Source organism: Argiope bruennichi, chromosome 10, assembly GCF_947563725.1.
Source record: "Argiope bruennichi chromosome 10, qqArgBrue1.1, whole genome shotgun sequence".
NCBI classification, from domain to species: Eukaryota; Metazoa; Arthropoda; class Arachnida; order Araneae; family Araneidae; genus Argiope; species Argiope bruennichi.
The window spans coordinates 114,335,466-114,355,917 of record NC_079160.1 but is presented as its reverse complement, the minus strand read 5'-3'; the positions used below and the strand labels follow the sequence as shown (position 1 = coordinate 114,355,917).

The window sequence follows — 20,452 nt, the reverse complement described above, 5'->3', positions numbered from 1 at the left end:
ATCCCAGTTAATTTTAACACAGCTTTGAGAACCCCCCAGGCTGATCAATGGTATAAAGCTATGGAAGAGGAAATTAGTGTTTTAAAAGAACGCAAAGTTTGGGATCTCGTTCCAAAACCTGCAAATGGCAAAGTTATTGGTTGTCGATGGGTTTATACCATAAAACTTAATGAAAAGGGTGTTATAGTGCGATATAAAGCAAGACTAGTGGCTCAGGGTTTTAGACAAATTCAAGGTATTCACTATGATGAGGTTTTCAGTCCTGTGGTAAATTTTTCAATTATTAGGATGTGTTTTTCTGTGTTGGTATGTAAACAAAAATGGCGACATTGTCAACTTGATATTAAATGTGCATATTTATATGCCACAATACAGGAAGGCATTTTTATGACACAACGACAAGGATTTGTCGACCCTAATAAACCTGACCACGTATGTCATTTAAATAAAGCATTATATGGTTTGCATCAATCTGGGAGGGAATGGTTTTTAGAAATTCACTCTGTGCTAGAAAATTTAAATTTTAAGAAATTGGATTGGACAAATTGTGTATATGAGTATCAGGATAATGTCGTTTTGCTACTTTATGTCGATGACATAGTCATTTTTGCAAAAACCGACATCTTAACCGAAGAGGTAATAAATCGTTTAAGTACCCATTTTGATCTCAAAATCTTGGGCAAAACGCGTACTTTGCTTGGAGTTCAATTTGAAGAAAAGGGGGATGAATTTTTCATTCATCAGTCGGAATATATCCATAAAGTTTGCAATAAATATAAAAGGTATAACTATCCTGTTGTTTCATTACCTATTGCAGTTGGTACAGTTCTTTCCAAAACCCAATGTCCTAGTACTGAAGCTGAGATTACGGAAATGTCAAAACTCCCGTATAGAAATATTTTGGGATGTTTATCGTTTATTTCAGGTAGGACGAGACCTGACATTTGTTATACCGTTACTCTTATCTCATTTCAAAGTAATCCAGGATTAGTACATTGGAATACTCTACTGAAATTGCTTGGCTATATTGATCATACTAAAACTTATAAATTAAGAATATCTGAAATAAATGATATAAAATATAAATTGCTATAGTGACGCTGATTTCGCAGCTAATAGAGATGATAGAATATCAATTGGAGGTCTTATTCTTTTCATTGATCATTCACCAGTAATTTGGAGGACTTTCAAACAAAAATGTGTTTGTTCGTCCACTATGGAGAGTGAATATATATCGTTATGTGAATCGGCAAAAGAACTTGTGTGGATCATCCATATATTAAAGGAATTCGAAAAACATAATATAATAAAAGCTGATTTAACTAGCTATCTTCTATGTGATAATCAAGCTGCAATTGAGTTCTCTAAATCTTCTGTGGAAAATTCGCGTACTAAATACATTGATATAAAATATCATTATCTCAGAAATTAAGTTTTAGAAAAACTTTTCACTTTAAAGTATATAAATACTAAAATGAATTTTGCTGACCTTTTTACAAAACCTTTAGCTAAAAGTGGTTTGTCCAAATTTTTAGATAAAATTTTGATTTAAAATGTCAATGTCCAGTTTGTATACTGGCAAATTGTTCATAATTTGCCTTGTGGTAATTTTTTTTAATGTATATATGTTGTATTAAAATGTTTTTCTATTTTCATGTGATGCTATCTATTTGGATGAGAGGAAATTAATGTCCACGTCGATGCAATTTTTCATCGAGTACACATTTTCCGAAGAGTACGAGCGGCCTCCAATGCCATTTCGGAGGAGATGAAAATATAATCTGCCAGTGTTTCTCCTAGGTCTTTGTTGGCTCGTTTTGAGGGATGCATCGTCGTTTTGTCACAGGAGATGTTGTTTTTATTTTTGTAAGCCCCATATAATAATATTGCAAACTCCTATATGTCCCACTTGAATCCAGATGGACTGCAAGCATGTTATTTCTGTGAATATATTAACATTCGTTATAAATCTTAAAATGTCAATATTTGTAATGTATAATGTCGGGTGAAGTGAATCAAATTTTTAAGTTCTTCTAGAAGTACGTGAGAGGCGGGCCATTGTTAGGAAACTTCGGCATTAAGGTTATAAATTCCAAATTATTTTGTCTCCCGTACTTTATTAAAAAAAAAAAAAAAATGATGCCATGCATTTTGAACCTGCTTTTGTGCGTCATTGGTTTGAATAAATCACTTCACGTGACATTAAACATTTAACTATTTAATCGGTATCGCATCTGATATTTATGTAACCTAGCAACTGTAATATAAAAACTTTAGAATTAAGACATGATATAAATACGTGTCGTTATGTTTGTGAGATGTTTTGGTTCGGTATTGGTCTCAGGTCCTGTAATGACCGTTTATGTTTTTATAAGTTTTCCTCGTCATATCTGTAAATAGTTCATCATGTGTTCAATTCTATTTCCTCGTAATAAATTGTATTTAAATAAAATTTTTCATTTTGTCGGACCCAATCTTTGGAGACTTTTTATTCGTCATCATTTCCACTGCAATACTCTAATATCAAACGGTTGAATTCCCAGCCGTTTTATAAAATATCATTGTAACAGTTAAGGCCAAAACCCGAAGTACGGCCAGTTCGCGAATTGGCTGGACAATTCGCGAACTGGCCAAAGTCCGCAATACTTGCATTTAATATTGAATTTTCTACTTTGGTTGGCCATTTCACGAAGTGGCCGGGAATCCTTGGCCGAAGCCCGATGTGATAATCTATAACTATAAATGAAGCTCAATGTATGTTTGTGCGTGCGTGCGTGTGTGTTTGTGTGTATTGGCGCTCTACAGTCCAAACCATTGGATTTTTTAAAATTTTTAATTAGAATTTTAATTAAAAATTAAACGTAATTTCGGCGTTTTGTCGCTATAACCAGAAAATATTACAGCACAAAATCGATTTTTGCATCAAATTAAAGCTTTTTTTAATTGAAGCTTAAAATTTAATTTATAAATTATGCTTAAATTAAATTATGCTAAAATTTAATCTGCACGAGCACGTCAAATAAAAAAAAATAGCTTTTATCAACGTGTTGCCATCATATTGATAGAAGTTTAAATTAAAAAATAAATCAACTATTATTGCAAATTTAATAAACAAAATTGTAATTTTCGGCAGGTGTCTGCATAAAATGAAAAAAAAAAAAAAAAAAATGAAATAAGATATTTTCTGAGAAGTAAAAGGAGGAAAAGTTTTCTATGAGCTTTGACAATACCTATATTATTAATTCAATAAAACAATTTAATTTAGGGCAAACATAGTTTAATATACTTAGGATAATCATTCTAATCAGCGATCATCAGGTAATTTGGGGCATACATTTGCTAACAAAATGGTCTAAGGGAACTAAATTATATTCAATATAACTTTAGTCAATAAATGCTTCGATGAATCAGGAATTTTAAATTTTTAATTAATTAATTTAATATTAATTTTTATTAATTTAAATTAATTTAATTAATTTTTTTAATTAATTTAATATAAAATTTAAATTAATTTAATTTTTTTAATTAATTTAATATAAAATTTAAATTAATTTAATTTAAATTTTAAATTATTCCTCTGCCCTTTGAATCATATTTAACAAAATATTCTTGAGACACCAATATTTTTAATAAAAATTGTTGAACTCCAACCAAATAAATTAATCACTAAAACTGACTGATTTATGAAATTTCAATATCACTCTTCTATAAAAACTGACGATTTTAGACTACTTCACCGACTATCTCAATAAAGATACGCTAATCCTCTGCAGGGTATCTCGACAGTGATTGGCCTGTGATTATAAAAATGTTGATTGTTCTAAAACTGATGCATAAAAACTTCATAAATCGGTCAGATTCATCGCAGAAGATAAGGACGTTTATTTATTTATTTAAAAGTTGGTGTCAAGAGTATTTCGCAGAATATGATTCCTTGGGATCAAAGGATTGTGTAAAATTTAAAATTCGTAATTTTTTCGTAAGTTCATTCATTGACTGAAATAAAATAAAATATTTTTATTTACATCGTCCTTTTGAAAGTAAAAAATTAATTTTACGATGAATCAGAGAAATTTTTGTTGAATAATTCTTTAAGATAGTATATAAATTATTCTGCAGAGCACATATAATTTCACTGCCGAACGACTCTGATTTCAATTTTCATATTTAAAAAAAGACATGCTAAGCTTAAATATAAAAAGCTTTTATATTGATTGCAGTTTAACATTTCCACTTTAATTTAAAGTAAAAATTTTATGGATACTGATAGAACATTAGAGAAAGTAGTACAATGAACCAGAACTGTTTAAGGCCTACATAAAAGTACGACTGAATCATATAACTACCAAAATATGAAGTTCAAAAATATTTTGTAGAAAAAGATACTAAGAGAACAAATTACATTAATGGAAAATTTTAGCGATCATTAATACTGGTGAACCGGCTGGTCGCCAAAGGCGACTAGTGGTAAATAAATGTAATGACATTCATGTATAAAATATAAATAAGGACATGTTGTAGGTGAAATTCGACAGATGGCGCCAACAAAGAAATGCCTTTAAATGATATTAATAACGAAACTATTTGTTCTTCATATTTGTTCTAATTAGCCCTTATCTTTGCTATTTGCCTTTGCAAAAAATTTAATATTTTTTGAAGCGATATTTCGGGAGACAATGTGATCTGGAATCTTTAACATTAGGTCCATGGAGCAGAAAAAGACTAAGGATCACCCTTAAAGGTAATTGAAAACTGAATACTCAATTTGCCTTTGTATTCATAAACGATACGCAATGCCTTTGCTCAAGATATAATTCGTTCATTTTGAAGGGCGCAAATCTAATCTTCACGCTATCACGTTGTTACAGCATATACGTTCACTAAATAATTTCTAATATGGCTTTAATATGAGAGAATAACACGAGATCATATTTTTGTATATTACAAGCTCATTTTTAACTCAGAGGTGTCACTTATATATTATACTCGTTTCTGAAACAATTGTACTTAAAAAAAAGCAGTACACAGAAGTACTCATTTTTAAATACTTCATTTTTAATAGTGTGTAAAATAATAGTGTGCTCTTGATTCCTTTCTTCCTACTTTGGCCGATCGTCCCAAGCCACTTCGCGAATTGGCCGGCCAAAGCCCTAAATCATAGGTTCCCAAAGTGGTCCAAGTGGACCCCCAGGGGTCCATAGAAGACCACACGGGGGTCCACGTAGACGTGAAAAGAAAACAGGAGTTCACAAGTTGTAAGTGGGGGTCCACGAAAAATTTTCTAGTTTTCATAATAAATAACAAATATTTTGGCTTGGATTTACCTATCAACGTAGACAGGTAGCATCGGTAAGTACTCAAAAATATTCGAGACTCAGTTCAAACACAGAATTGAATAGAACAATAGATAATAGTACAAGTGTACACCACATGTCGAGACTTGCAAAGTGCCATCCGTGCGCCCGCTCGTCCGAGATACTTGTTTAGACCTGCAAAGGGATGAAATGCGACTTGCGCTGTGCTTGCAATCTACATTAGTATAAATACGAATGCCAAGAACAAAACGTTACTCATTTGTTTCCTGATATATTTAATGTCCTGAGTGATTTTTTTTACAGAAAAATCTATTCCATTTACAAACTTTATTTCGGTGGCAGCAGATGGAGCTCCTGCCATGTTCGGGCGATATCGCGGGTTTATAAGCCATTTTAAAAGAATAATACCAGGACTAATTGTAATTCACTGTGTCATCCACCGACAACACCTTATAGCGAAAAATTTGAGTGATAGATGGCACCAATCGCTTCAATTTGTGATTAACGCAGTTAATAAAATAAGAAGCAATGCTTTGAATACCCGTTTATTTGCACTATTGTGCGATGAAAAGATTTCCAACGACTGCTCTTACATACTGAAATACGCTGGTTGTCGAAAGGTGCATGCTTATCGAGATTTTACTCCCTTTTTGAATCAGTGATAGAGTGTCTGGAAACTAAAGCACCAGATTTAAAAGAAAATCTGATCAAATATAAAGCGGACATTGCGTACTTAACAGATTTGTCCATAAAATTCAATGACGTTAACTTGCAGTTACAAGGGTACAGCCTTAATTTAATAAAAACAAGGGGTGTAATTTCGACTTTTCTTGGTAAATTGAAATTAATGAAGCAAAATATTAATAGGCGCGAATTCTCCCAGTTTCCGCACTTGTCACAGATAGAATGTCTTGATGAGGATATTCAGACATACGCTCAACATTTAAATACCCTACATGATGACTTCAAAAATAGATTTGAATATATTCTGACGATGGAAATACCCCCATGGATCATAACCCCATTTGATGAAACGGAAGAGGCGAAATGTGTATTACAAGAGGAGCTACTTGAGCTCAGCACCAACGAGGAACTAAAGGTGAAATTTAAAAAAGGCTATCAAACATTTTGGCTGCAGGCAGAAATCCTCGAAAAATATCCTGGGCTGTGGGAAATTGCGAGGAATCTTTGGATAGCACTTCCCTCGTCATATCTTGTCGAAAGAAGTTTTAGTGCCGTTACCAACCTGTTGACAAAAAAATAAGAACAGATTGAACATCACAGAACGGGGAGATTTGAGATTACTTCTTACAAAACTGAGGCCAAATATTGATAATTTGCTGTCAATTCATCAAGTACATCCGTCTCATTAAAAGTATAACTATTTTTTATTGTTGATTTCCATTTCAGAGTTCATTGTTGATTTTTTGTCAATTGTTGATTGTTTGTAATAATAAATATTTATAATTTTGTATAACCACAAGTATCATTTTTATAAACAGGACATAAGAAAATGTGCTACTTTTTTTTTTCTTCTTAACACCTCCAATTTAGGGTGATATTTTTTAGGAGTTTTGGGAATACAGTAGAAATGTAGCAGCAGGGGGTCTACCGAAAATAGTAAAACTTTGAAAGTGGTCCACGAGAAAAAAAAGTTTGGGAACCTCTGCCCTAAATCAAGAAAAGATGAAAAGATCGGGCATTGGTCGGTAAGTTTACAGCAACGTTGGCCAGTTCGCGAATTGGGCGGCCAATTCGTTAACTGGCGGATTTCGGGCTTTGGCCGTAACATATATTTATATAATTTTTGTTGATTATTTGAATCAATTTTCTTAATCGTTGAATTATAATTTTTGAGTATTGTTTTATATTTTTATTTAGATAATTTCAGGCAAGATAATGCAGTAGATGATGTCAATCCTCTTCAAGTTAGTATTGCTTCAGAAAATGGTTAGTATTTTCTTTATTAGTCCTATTTATCTTGAATATTAAAATAAGCTGCTTGTGTTAATAACAAATGATATTTTATTCACGTTGATTCCTTTGCCTTCTTTTTAATATAAAACATGAAAGACTTCGTAACTTCGGAGAGTATTGCTTGATAAGTGGTGTAATATTCCCCAAGATCAGATCGATAATTTGATACTCAGCATGCCTAGGCATTGTACGACCTGTATTGCATCGTCCGGAAGACATACTATGTATTAACCATCATACCAACCATGTAATATTAATTTTTGTAATTTGTTCCAGGGAACAAAAAATCGCAATTTTTATTAATGATATCAAACATAGCATCTTTTTTGCGCTTTACCTTTTGTTTAATAAATAGGCTTTACAAATAAATCACATTTGTTTTGCTTCTGACTCTTTCTTTTCCTGAACTTGCATTATCCTTAATTTATGGACATGAGTGTTAATTGCGTAATTGAAAAACATGCGTATAAAGCCATACTCATGCATATTAGATTTTATATTCCCAATAATAAATCACAGCTATGAAACTTTAAGAAGGTACAAAATGTCACAGAAGAAAACTTATAGAAGTTATAAGCACACACAATAGAAAAAGGAAAGTACTTTAATTTACAATACTTTTCAATAAAATACAATTTTTTATTGGAAGCATTTTAACGCATGTGTATAAAACATTCGCATTAATAAGCTGACTTCCCATGAAATAAGTAATTAAGTCATAAATATTCATTTATATGTTTCACAGAATACAAGGTGATTATACAAGAAAATCCCAAATTTGCCGGTTTGTTAAAAGAAAACAATCTTCTTGATTATCGGAATTCAAAAATAACAACTGAAAATTGAATTCAATACAGTTATAATGCGAGTCCGTCCGGAAACACGAAGGATATCGAAGCAGTGCGATAACTCATCCACACATTTCTGCATGCCCGGTGTGAAGCTTTGAAAGATAGCGGTAATGCATGCAGGACGATTCTTGACCCCCTCCCCCTTTCTTCCTGGGACTAAACTGCAGGTGTTTGTTCCTTCGCAATCAAATGATGTCCATAAACTCGAAACATGCACATCTGCAGGCTTTCTCTGCTATTAGAGAGACTGAAAGGGTATGGCATGAGTGATCGTATCGTCTTGATATTTTTCATATTTTTGGAGGTGCTTCTAATGAACATTTATAACTGCATTGTTTAAGTTTTCAACTGCCATTTGTAATTCCGGAAGAACAACACGATTTTACTTTGTTTTGTTTTCTTCAAGAGCCCTGCAAAGTCGGAATATTCATTTAAGTATCAGAATTGCCCAGTATCATAACAGGGAACATTCATTAGGTGCTGTGTCATACAAAATAGAATTTCTAGAAGAGATTATTTCAATATTTGAAACCCAGAGACGTGTAATTCATTCATTTTCTATGATATGCTTCTTCAAATGTTTCCTTAAAGAAATGGAATGAGTTTATCTTACATTACAGAAGTCACATGAATACGGTTTCTTTTTCGTATGCGTTCGTAAATATATTTTCAAATTTGAAAAGGCGTATTTACAGATGTCACATGCATGCGGTTTCACTTTCGTATGCGTCAATAAATGTTTCTTTTAATCAGCATGACTCAGAAGACCTTTATTGCAAGTGTCACATGTGTACGATTTCTCTTCATATGCGTTCGCAGATGTATCTATAAATCAGAACGCTGAATAAATGATTTACTGCAAATGTCGCATGCACATTATTTTGTTGTTGTCTCCAAGTGGATCATCAAATGCAAGTTTTATCCACGCCATCAGAAAACACTTCACTGCGAATTTCCCAAACATACGGTTTCTCTTCTATATAGATTCGTAAATTTCATTTTAAAGTAGACGCAGTAACGGCTTTGTTACAAAAATTCCAACTGTGGAGTCTATCTTTCGCATGCCACAGTTAATGAGTTTTTAAATATTACCGCTGAGAATTTGCCTTATTATAAAATTTACATGTTTAGGGTTTCTCTCCCGTATGTGTATGAAAATGTCTTTTGAGACTCGAACTCTTCGAAAAAGATTTGTTACAAAATTCACACGTATATGGTTTCTCACCCGTATGCGTACGTAAATGTTTTTTGAAACTCCCTTTATCCGAAAACGGTTTGTTACAACATTCACATGTATACGGTTTCTCATCCGTATGCGTACGTAAATGCATTTTTAAACCACCGTTCTGGGAAAAGGATTTCTTGCAAAACTCGCATATAAACCGTTTTTCCTGGGTATGCGTCTGTAAATGTCGGTTCAAATTCCCTTTATCCGAAAAGGTTTTGTTACAAAATTCACATGTATACGGTTTCTCTCCCGTATGTGTACGTAAATGTCTGTTAAAACTATACTTATTCGAAAACGATTTGTTACAAATTTCACATGCATATGGCTTCTCACCCGTATGCGTCCGTAAATGTTTTATCAAACCCCCATTAATCGTAAAGTGTTTATTACAAGATTCACATTTATACGGTTTCTCACCGGTATGCGTACGTAAATGTTTTTTGAAACTCCCTATATACGAAAAGGGTTTGTTACAACATTCACATATATACGGTTTCTTACCCGTATGCGTACGTAAATGTACATTTAAATTCCCCCTATTTGAAAACAATTTGTTACAAAATTCACATGGATACGGTTTCTTTTCCGTATGTGTACGTAAATGTCTTTTAAAACTATAATTATCGGAAAAAGATTTGATACAAATTTCACATGCATATGGATTCTCTTCCGTATGCGTCCGTAAATGTCTTTTCAAACTGCCATTAGTCGAAAAGTGTTTATTACAAGATTCACATTTATACGGTTTCTCACCGGTATGCGTACGTAAATGTTTTCTGAAACTCCCTTTATCCAAAAAGGGTTTGTTACAACATATATGGCAAAAATGAAATTTCTTCATTTGGTGAATCGAAAGGGAAATCTCTAAATGTAATTTTTGGAAGAATGTTTTATAACATGGGTCATAAGAATAAAATTCCTCTTATTTGTATGTTAGTAACATTACTCAACACATATGCACTAATAAGTAATAAAAATTATGGTAAAATGGTAAAATTTTCTAAACATATGTATTAGGGAATTTCATATTTCATGGTTCTTCGATTCCATCGAGACATGTTGTACGATGCAAATTAGGACTGTGGATCTTCGAAAAGTCAAGCCTTTCTAATTGTTGCCACTTTTATTCAGAAAGATGTGATGATTTATCAGCTTTTTTTTCATTAGCACATCATGAGGTTCGTGGCAACACAATCTTGAAATCTAAAAAAAAAAAAAAAAAAATTCAGTGTTACATATAGAATTATTGAAAATGCAAAGAAAAAAAATTAAATAGTTGGTATTTATATATTTTATTAACTAGCCATCTGTTCAATTATTTAAAGAAATATGTAGAAGCACATGGCTGTTCGGTTTGATTCAGGAATATCAACAGAAATTTTGAGAAATGAATTATTGTTTGTGAACAGATTCTAAAACACCCCGCGCTTTTGCGCATGCGTTAAGATCGGTTTAATTTGGTAAAATAGAAGTGAGAGGAAAGGAGGAGATGTTTACATTTAACAATAAAGTAAATTCGGAAATGGCGGACATCCTTCCGTGTGTCACCCCTTAGTGAGATTGAACCGCCGAAAAGTGGTCGTCGCAGGAAACTGAAACGAACAGTACACTGGAGCCTCGCTTAAAGACCATCTTTCGTTCTCGAATCTTACTCGTAATACGACACACTCATGAAATAAAACCATTTTCTCCATACAAAACAGAACAATTCGTAACTCCCCACTCTAGAGGAAAAAAAATTAATTGTAACGTAATTTTTTATTTATGATACATGTACTTTTTTTTACAAGAAAATTGTCTAACGAAATTTTGCTTTACTCACGCTTTAAAATTTGGTAAACGTGATAGTATTCAAATTAAATGAATCTGTAGCGCACTCAGCTATGACCGTATTAGGATGATGCTTCTAGTAAGGCGCTATTAAACTTCTCATGCTTTCAACATTTCCCTAATTTCGCCGGAAGGTTGTTGCTCTGTTGAATATATTATTTTCTCCTCCCCAAACCAAACTTCTTCATGTTTTTTGCTCCGACACAGAATGCACTTCAATAATTTCTTTGATAATTTTCGCTATGTTCTTTCACCAACTCATTTAAGTCAATGGTATCCGTGTCTAACCGAATAATCTTAATAGAAAAAAAGTTTCGTCAGAGTCGCATTTGACAACACTATCTGGCCAAAACCTCCCCCATGCAGACACAAATGTCCCCTTCAAACAAGCGATCCATACAAACTGACTCTAGCATATGACGTCATAGTGTCTCCTCGTCACTCAGTTTAGTGAAACATCGCTCGTAAATAATATTTTCCTTTGCTCATTATGTGAATCACTCATTATGATAAATGCTCGTTAAGAAACGTTAACATTTGGCGTAATGTATAATATATATCAATATTGTTTCCCCCAAAAAGTAGAACATACATTTTTATTTCCTTACTTATTGCAATCAGAAATATGCTTTCAACTGAAAATACTTTGGTTTTCTTAGAGAAAGATAGTGAAAAGTTTTAAAAATTAAAATTTTATTATTTCTGCATCACACTGACATAGTAATGATAGAGCATTTTGATTAGTCAGCTGCACTTAAAGAAAGAAAACGAATTGGCGAAAGCTGTGCAAATGTTGAGATTGAGGATTCTGCTGAAGTTAAGTGGTGAGGAGGGAGCAGTTGATCATTGATGACATCATCTAGGGGTAGTAAACATCTATATGAGATAAAAATGTTCAAAATATTGATTGGGGAACTTTGTGAAGCAGTTTTCCCATAAAGAATGTAAAAGATGAAGTATTTTTGCTATTTATCTCTAAACTGCTGGATGATGGGGACTCGGGGAAATAAAAAAATTTTTGAAAAATTTTAATTCAGTGATTGTGGATGCCCAAAAGGTTGATTGATTTGCCTTATTAATGTAAATTTACTTAGTTATTATCTTTTATTTGGAAAAAATGATTTCCTGCAGGGGCTTATACTTCAAACTTTTTACTTCCAAAGAAACAAGAAATTTTGAAGAAGTAGAAAAAAAAAAAAAAAAAAAACTCATTCAGATTTTTTTTTCTTTTAATTCTTGAAGAGATTAATCTTGCAAATAAACTTTTCCAAAGATACAGAGTTTTTCACCGTTAATTTTCTTCCATCATTACACAGTACTGAAATGAATATCTTGCCTATAACATTTGTTGTAGTTGATTTTGTGTGGACATTTAACAAATCAAAATCAGATATCTCCAAATAAGTTTATTAAATTCAATGCAAAATGAAATGAATAACTGAAGAAGAAAAATGACAAAATAGTATTGTATTTGCAATTAACTTTAACTAAACTCAAATATGAACATGACATTATTTTTCTTTTCACAATAGAAATTCACAAAAGGCTTCTTATATAAAATGTCTTAGTCTTCTCAGTTTCTTTGTAGAGAAATTAATAACTAAATGCCAGATGAAAGGAGAATCATTGTGGTATAATACAAATAAATATCTGTATAAACAGAGCATGTTATCAGAAAAAATCATCACATGTGACAAAGGTATCCCCAAATCTCTATCAAAATCTCATAGTAAAATTACTGAAGGGGAAAAAAATCCTCAAATGAAAATGCATCAAAAAGGAAAATTAACCAATTTACTGTGGAAAATTAACTTATTTTTAAAGGAGGAAAGGAAAAAGGAAGGAAAGGAAAATTAACTTTATTTTTGAAGTCTTTGTAGCCACCATTCTTAAAAGCAACGATGACACATATGCATGTCAAATGCAATACACAATCAATTTTGGAAAAAATCATAATGAGAATAAGATTTCATTTTGGTTATATAAAATATTACACTTCAACAACGTTAAATGAAGATTTGGATTGACATGAAAACCCTAAACTTTTAATATCAAATTCAACTGGGCACTCTATATTTAGTGCTTTTTTTTTAATTAAAAATTTATAATCAGTATCAAAAAATAAAACTTTTAACACTAATAATATTTAACTCTTTAATTCTTTTGGTTTACAAATGCCTATTGATCTATTAATTTTACATTCTATATTGCAATGCAAAATGCAATCACATTGAGCCAAAATTAATATTACATCTAATGATCAACATAAACCAAAGAATAGAATATTTCATTTCAAAGATTTTCAGTAGCCTCTATATTATTCTGATAGAATCAATCTCTATACTATATAATACATACAAAATGTTTTCGGCACCACACAATTCTATGCTAGGAAAGTAATTATAGCTAATTCTCTCTGCATTAGTTTTTAATTACAAAAATATGGAAAGAATATTCTTAAATTGATTGATTAAGAATATTCATAAAAAAACTACTTCCTACTTTATTCATTTAAAACTACTTCATTTTTATTTCATAAAAAAAAATGAAGTAAAATTTAACTATTCATAGAAGAATAGTTAAGAACAATAATTTGAAATATATCAATAAAATTAAAACTTATAAAAAATAGCACATAGGACATTGAAATAACTATTAATGACATTACAATGTTTTGTGCACAAGAAAGTCATGACTAATTCTTCAATAACTGCAAACTTTCCCTTCTGCATAAGATTATTTTCCCCCTCTCCTTATAATATAATATATATATAAAATTAAATTGTTCACTGAAGTATTAATTAACAAGAAAAAGAAATTTAGCTAAGTATGTTTATATAGAAAATTTCATAAAATTTTTCAAATAATGATAATATTTTAAACTAAAACTGCTTGTGCTGCAAGATGCCAATATTTCACTATTTTAAAATTCATGAACACGAATGAAGCATAGTTGCAAGAGTTGTCCTTCAGCAGCATTTTTTTAAATGTTTCCTTTTTAATTTCTTGTATAAAAGAATTGTAATTGTATACAAGAACTGCATTGTGTAAAAGTATTGTAATTGTCCAAAAATTCTAACTTGAAATTTTGATGAATCCAAACATTTTAGACTTCCCTGAACTCAATGAAGGCATTTCTGGAAAATGTCCATCTGTCTGTGACAGAGGTAACTAAAAAATACTTTAGGCTAGATAGATGAATTTTGGCACATGGTCTTAACTAGGGATTGCAATATCGGAACAGAATTTCAATACCGGTATTCGGTATTTTTTAGATCTTAATACCGGCATACCGGTTTTAATACCAGTATTAGAAATTTTAGAAAAAGAAAAAAAACACAGGTGTTTCTTTGTTGTTGTTTTGCCAGTTTTATTAGAGAGTGTAAATATCACAAAAAAAATTGTAACTTATAAATTATAACAGTATATAAAGAATAAAAAAAAAGTAAAGGAACACCTTTTTTATTTAAATCTCAAAAAAGTGTAAATATCACTATTCAGTCAATGGTACTATTACAAATTCTTGAAATGTGATCTTAAAAAACTTAATGTAGGAATTGTACTTTCATTAAGCCTGAAAAGTAATTTTGTGCAAAAATTACCATCTGTCGAAAACGCTCTTTCGGCATCTACACTAGTTGGTGGTACTGTTAACAATGCGAGATATATTTTTTCCTAGTATATACCTCTAAATCCCTCATCTTCAAATAAATCCATTTCTCGTTGGATGGTTTTGGATATAGCTGATTTCTGTATTGTATTTTGGTTCGTTGAAATTATTTTATTTATCGCTAATTCTAATTTTTGTTCAAGAGACAATTCTTTTTCACTATCGACATGAGTGTCATCATAATCTTCGATAACTGAACCGAATTCTTCTGAATGTGAATAGGTTTGTGCGTAAAAAAATTTAAGTAAATTTACTATAAGCTTAATCAGATATGAATTGGTTATTTTCTTTTCTTCTGTTTCATTTTCCTTTTTAAAATCATTATAATTATGTAAAAACCATTAGACATTTTCTATTTCGGTATGCCCTCCTTCTGTGCGATTTTTTAATGTAATATATAATTCTTTAGATAGTGATGTGTGCTGTTTTTTCAGTGACTGTAACATGAAATTTATTGTTGCATTAGCTGTTAATAAATTTAAATCTCTCCGACATAATGATTCAATAGTCAGTTTTATTGGAAGTAGAGCTGATGCAGTTCTGGATATTAAGTCGAATTCACTATCCGAAAAATTAATTTACAGGTTTAAGTCGCTTATTGGTTGGATTGGATTTCTCAGCTTCGAAAATCGTTCCAACATTAGTAGTAAACTGTTCCAACGTGTTTTAGAATCTAATATTAACATATATTCTGTTTTATTTTCAGTTAGTATATATTTTAGTAAAATATTCTTTTTATAGGGGAACGTTTAAATATCTTAACAATTTTTCGAACTTTATAAATTATAGGAAGCAATTCTTTAGGTTAATATTTCATCCTCACCAGCAATATCTTCTTCAACAATTACATTGTCATTATCTTCATTGTCAATATCTCTCTCACTCTACTCTCTTCAATGGCGGAACCCGAAGTTTCTATATCTTCAATATTTGGATTCTTCTGTTCTTTATTTTTTTGGTATAATACATCTATTATTCCTAATTGAATTCCATGAGCATAGCACAATTGCTGATTTGCACCAATCAACTTTCCAACTTTTTTCGTAATTCTGTTGCTCCATCAGTCATTATGGACACAATATCTTCATTCAGGGTTAATCCATGTATCGCTAATTTATATTTAAGCAATTAATTAAGCCAATAATTAGCTAGTTAATTTCTCATCTTAGGGAGACATAAAAACAAAATTGTATACTATTTTGCTATGTTTGCGATTCCAGAACATATAGTGGAGACAATTTTAAAAATTTCTAGTAAATACCAAAAAACCGGTATTTAAACTTGTGAATACCGGTATTACAAAATTATACAAATGGCTCAAAATACCGGTATTCGGTATCTCGGTATTGCAATCCCTAGTCTTGACACTGAAATTGTAGATTTCTTTCAAAATTTGGGAAAAATCCATCTAGAGGAATTCTGTCTGTCTGCCTTTTCATGTATAAGATAACACATTAACTACAACACACAGAGAGCAAGACATATAATATTTGGTAAACAGATTTAAAATCGAGAGTGTAGACATTCATCAAATTTTGAGTCAAATCTAATTAGTGTTTGACTGTCTGTCAATCTCTACTTTCAGAAACATGTAAATGGAATAATCTGAAAATGTAAGGTATTTAATACATTAAAATTGTCATGTAATTTTATGATTACAACTGTAGCTTTCTATCAAATGTTTTGCTTTGTTCGTTTGAGAAAAACATGTCTAAAGCACAAATTAAATTTCTGGATTGTATTAATGTCATGCTAGAAATTAATTGCCAAAACACTCCCCACTAAGGATATCCTGATAAATTCACACCAAAAAGTGCTAAATTCGATTAAAAGTGCTAAAGGTTAATATTTCATAACTATGCAAGGCATTCTCTGAGATAATATATTTATAAAGAGTAGACAAGAAAGTTTTGCAGGAGATCACTCCCATTGGTTTGGTGTTATCTACAAAATTTTTTCATTAATTTAGTTAATGGTGTGAAAATAAGTTTGAATTGAAAATAACAATAATCTATAAGGTTTAATTAACCATGACCGAAGATAAGGATAAAAAAATATTCAATGCATTATTTTTTTCAGGATCTAGTTAGAACTATTTCTTAAAAAAATTCTAACAATTTAGAGATAAGAAGAAAAAAAACGTATCTTCTAATTTCTTAAAATTTTACACCCTTTTGTAAGGCACACGTGCTTTGCCTGCTTCAAACACTTTTGCCTTAAAAGAATTGGACCCTAATCATTCAGATAAGATTACATGTAATTGCATTCTTTAATATTATTTTATAAAAATGTTTTTAATTCTGTTTTATTTCATGTACTAACTTTGCCTTAATCAAATGAGTGTTGAAGATTTTTCAATTAATTTCTTCCACTAAATTCAGCAAACTATGGCTTTAGAATTACTGTATTTAATTTTAAATTATTTTATTCAAGTTTGAAACATCAATTAAAATGTGTCTGGAATGGTGTCCCATATAATAACTGATTAATACATTTTAGTCTGTATAAATATTTAAAATTTCAGTAAGAAAATTATAAGGAAAAAAATTAAAAGGAAAAAAAAATGTATTTAATCAAACTTTAGTTTTCTTTCAGACTTCTAAAGCCAAAAATAAATTTTTGAATGACCTAACTTTACCTGGTGTAGATATTTAAAAACTACTGTATGCCAGGCAGATGAAATTCGATAAGGGGCCTTGGAACATACAAAGTATTGATTTCAATCTTATTTTGGTAAAAATATGTGTACGGATAGTCTGTCCATCCACCCCATGGTAATGCTAACAAGATCATTCTAAAATACAGAATTAGACGTAATAAATTATGAAAAAATGATTTTTTTACAACCTAAATTTCAATTTGTTCTATCAGCCTATAATTTTCAAATATGAATATTGGACATATTAAAATTTATATTTAAACTAGAGTAAATATTTAAATGTGACATTATAGATTTATAGCAGATTGTTATCAAATTATTTTTACTTTCATAACTATTTTAATTCTTAATAATTTGCTTTCTGCTAAATAACTTTCCTCAGTAACTCAAAAATAATCATACATGAAATATTCAAAAAAACCAATCATACATGAAATATTTTTACTATGAATTTGCTGTTCCTTTAAACAATTTTTATTCATATCAAATAAAAATTCATTTTAACAATAGAACTGAAAGTAATTTATAGTTGAAAAGGAATATAACTTACTCAACAAATGATATGGTGGAGACTTTTTTCACATAAAGCTTTTAAGTGCAAACTTTTTAGGAATGCATCAGCGAGGAACAAATCTGGAAAAAATAACAATAACATTAGATTTATCAAAAGTTTGGCTCATTTAGTAAGAGCAAATAAGGACATGATTTGTCAAACCGAAAAATACTTAACTAATAATCAAGTATTAAAAAATAATTAAGGAGATGTAATCAGAAAAAAATATACACTTTTTCGAAATAAATTTTACAAGTAGCTTCACTCAAACATAGCAAGGCATTCGTTTCAAGAAGGCAAGTTCCTTTGACTTCTTCTTGAATTTCTTCTACAATATTCAAGATTACTTTTGTATTGTAATATTTATATAGCCTTAAAAAAGTCTCCGGTAATTTTCCATTATACCGGCGCAGGCAATAAAGTTGCCAATAATGATGTAACCAACGCCAAATGGAATGTCTGGTAACCTTTTGCCGCTTGGTGTGATTTGTTCCGACGAGTGTGTGCTATTGCCAAAATGTTTGCTTGGCTAGATTTGGGCTGGTATAATGTAAAAGTACCAATTCTTCATATGTGCAAAATGTACCTAAGGAATCTGAAGCATCAGTTAGCAAAGTTATAAGAAAACAAAGAAAATTCCTTCAAAATGAAACAGGAAAATTCAAAACCAAATCAATAATTAAAAGAAGAGTTATTACCTTACTGTGGTTGGTCAGGATGTCGCCAATTTGTTTATCTTTCGTATCGCTCTTTCTAACTGCTGATAACGGTTCTCTGGTAAACTCTGAGTGAAGTGGTAAGCTCAGTAACGTATTTTTTACGGCGTACTGATACATGCGTTTGTTATAGATGTATAATTTGAAGTATTTAAAATTGGTAAAAATAAAGTTTAAGGTGCGTCTCGCTGCTCCAAGAATGTCAAGTCGCCAATAGAGATGCCGGACAACGTAAACAAACACTTCTGCGGAAGAGTTACGGATACAACTTTCCGCTATATAATTATGATTTTTTTTAATAAGTATTATAATTTTTATTTTAATCTCACATTTATTTAATCTGAATCCGAGAGTTCTATTTTTATTTTTTTAACCTTTGGGATCACTATCGCTGCTTATCATAACAATTTTGAAAAGGTTTTCAAACTGGCTGTGCTGGTCTGTTGTGTAAGCAGCAAAATTTAGAGCACGCGATTAGGGATGACGAATATTTTAAGAGCAGTTATTAAGTAACCAATATCCAATAATCACAAATATTAGTCATCAAAACTTTTCAAAGAGGGTTTGATTCAAATCCTTGATCCATTTTTACTGGTGATATTTCGATTACAATTTCTCAATCACAATAGAAAGTACCAATCGATGCGATTTGTCCAATGGAAGTACTCGAACAAGCGTTCAATCAAGCATAAGGAAAGTCCCTTACGTATAGATGCAGTGAACGAACCACACTCTAGAAATCGAATTTGACACTCTCTAGAAATCGACCAGACCATGTCAACCTAAATGAGTACAATCACAGCGCATCTTATAAAAGCATCAGGCTGATGTGAACTGCGCTGTGATTGGACTGCTAAAGTTTGACATGAGCTTGCCGATGCCTCGATTTGGTGCTTATGTTTACATTACACGATACACTTCGAGATCGACATGCTAAGCTTTGCTCTGAGTATAATATATTCTGATCATATAAGAATATTCTGGTTTCTTTTTAAATTCCTTTCTACTGAGTTTTAATAATGGCATATAATATGCTTTCTGAACAATGTTTATACATTCAGGTTAATAGATGAGTAAGGAAAAAAAAAAATTCTTCCTTGTTATGTTTATTTAGGGCGAAAACTTACTGCATACGTTTTATTTTCTTATTTACTCATGATAGTAAATATGTATCAAGAAATTGTTATATGCTTTTTTATTCAGAAGTGAAAATTTATTACATAGCTTTATCTTTTTGTTAACTAATTATGGACTCGCATGAATCTTTCTAATCAAAGTTGATTTAACTTTCGGAGCCTTCAAAAAATATTGTCTTATAATATTCCACATTCCATGCTTACTATTTTCATCAATCACCATGTGTTTTCTTTTAATGACTAATACTCTTTAACTGTGTATAAATATCATTCACTTTCTTTTGCTCTGTTAGACTTTGCAGATATCCAAATTTGCCAGCCTTGACATTACTTTCTTTTGCTTTAAATTCTTTATTCTATTGAATTTACTTTTATGGTTAATTTCATTAGGAGCAATTAACCATGTTTGTACTTTGCTAAATTAACAAAACAATTTTAGACATACTGAACACAAAATAGGTAGACCGAATTAAAAGAAAGGTAGAAATTTTGTTTGAGTGAAATAATAATGCAATAA

General features: G+C 30.9%; 1 protein-coding gene across 1 annotated transcript; it reads right to left on the bottom strand.

Annotated features, from left to right (window-relative positions):
• Positions 1 to 7,773: 7,773 nt before the first annotated feature.
• On the bottom strand, positions 7,774 to 18,922 carry LOC129987960 (zinc finger protein 271-like). Its single transcript, XM_056095984.1, has 3 exons — positions 18,782 to 18,922; positions 18,081 to 18,163; positions 7,774 to 10,574 (listed from the first exon to the last, which is right to left on the bottom strand). The coding sequence occupies exon 3, from the start codon at positions 10,210 to 10,212 to the stop codon at positions 9,271 to 9,273; it is 942 nt and encodes a 313-aa protein (XP_055951959.1). The 5' UTR covers positions 10,213 to 10,574; positions 18,081 to 18,163; positions 18,782 to 18,922; the 3' UTR covers positions 7,774 to 9,270.
• Positions 18,923 to 20,452: the final 1,530 nt, after the last annotated feature.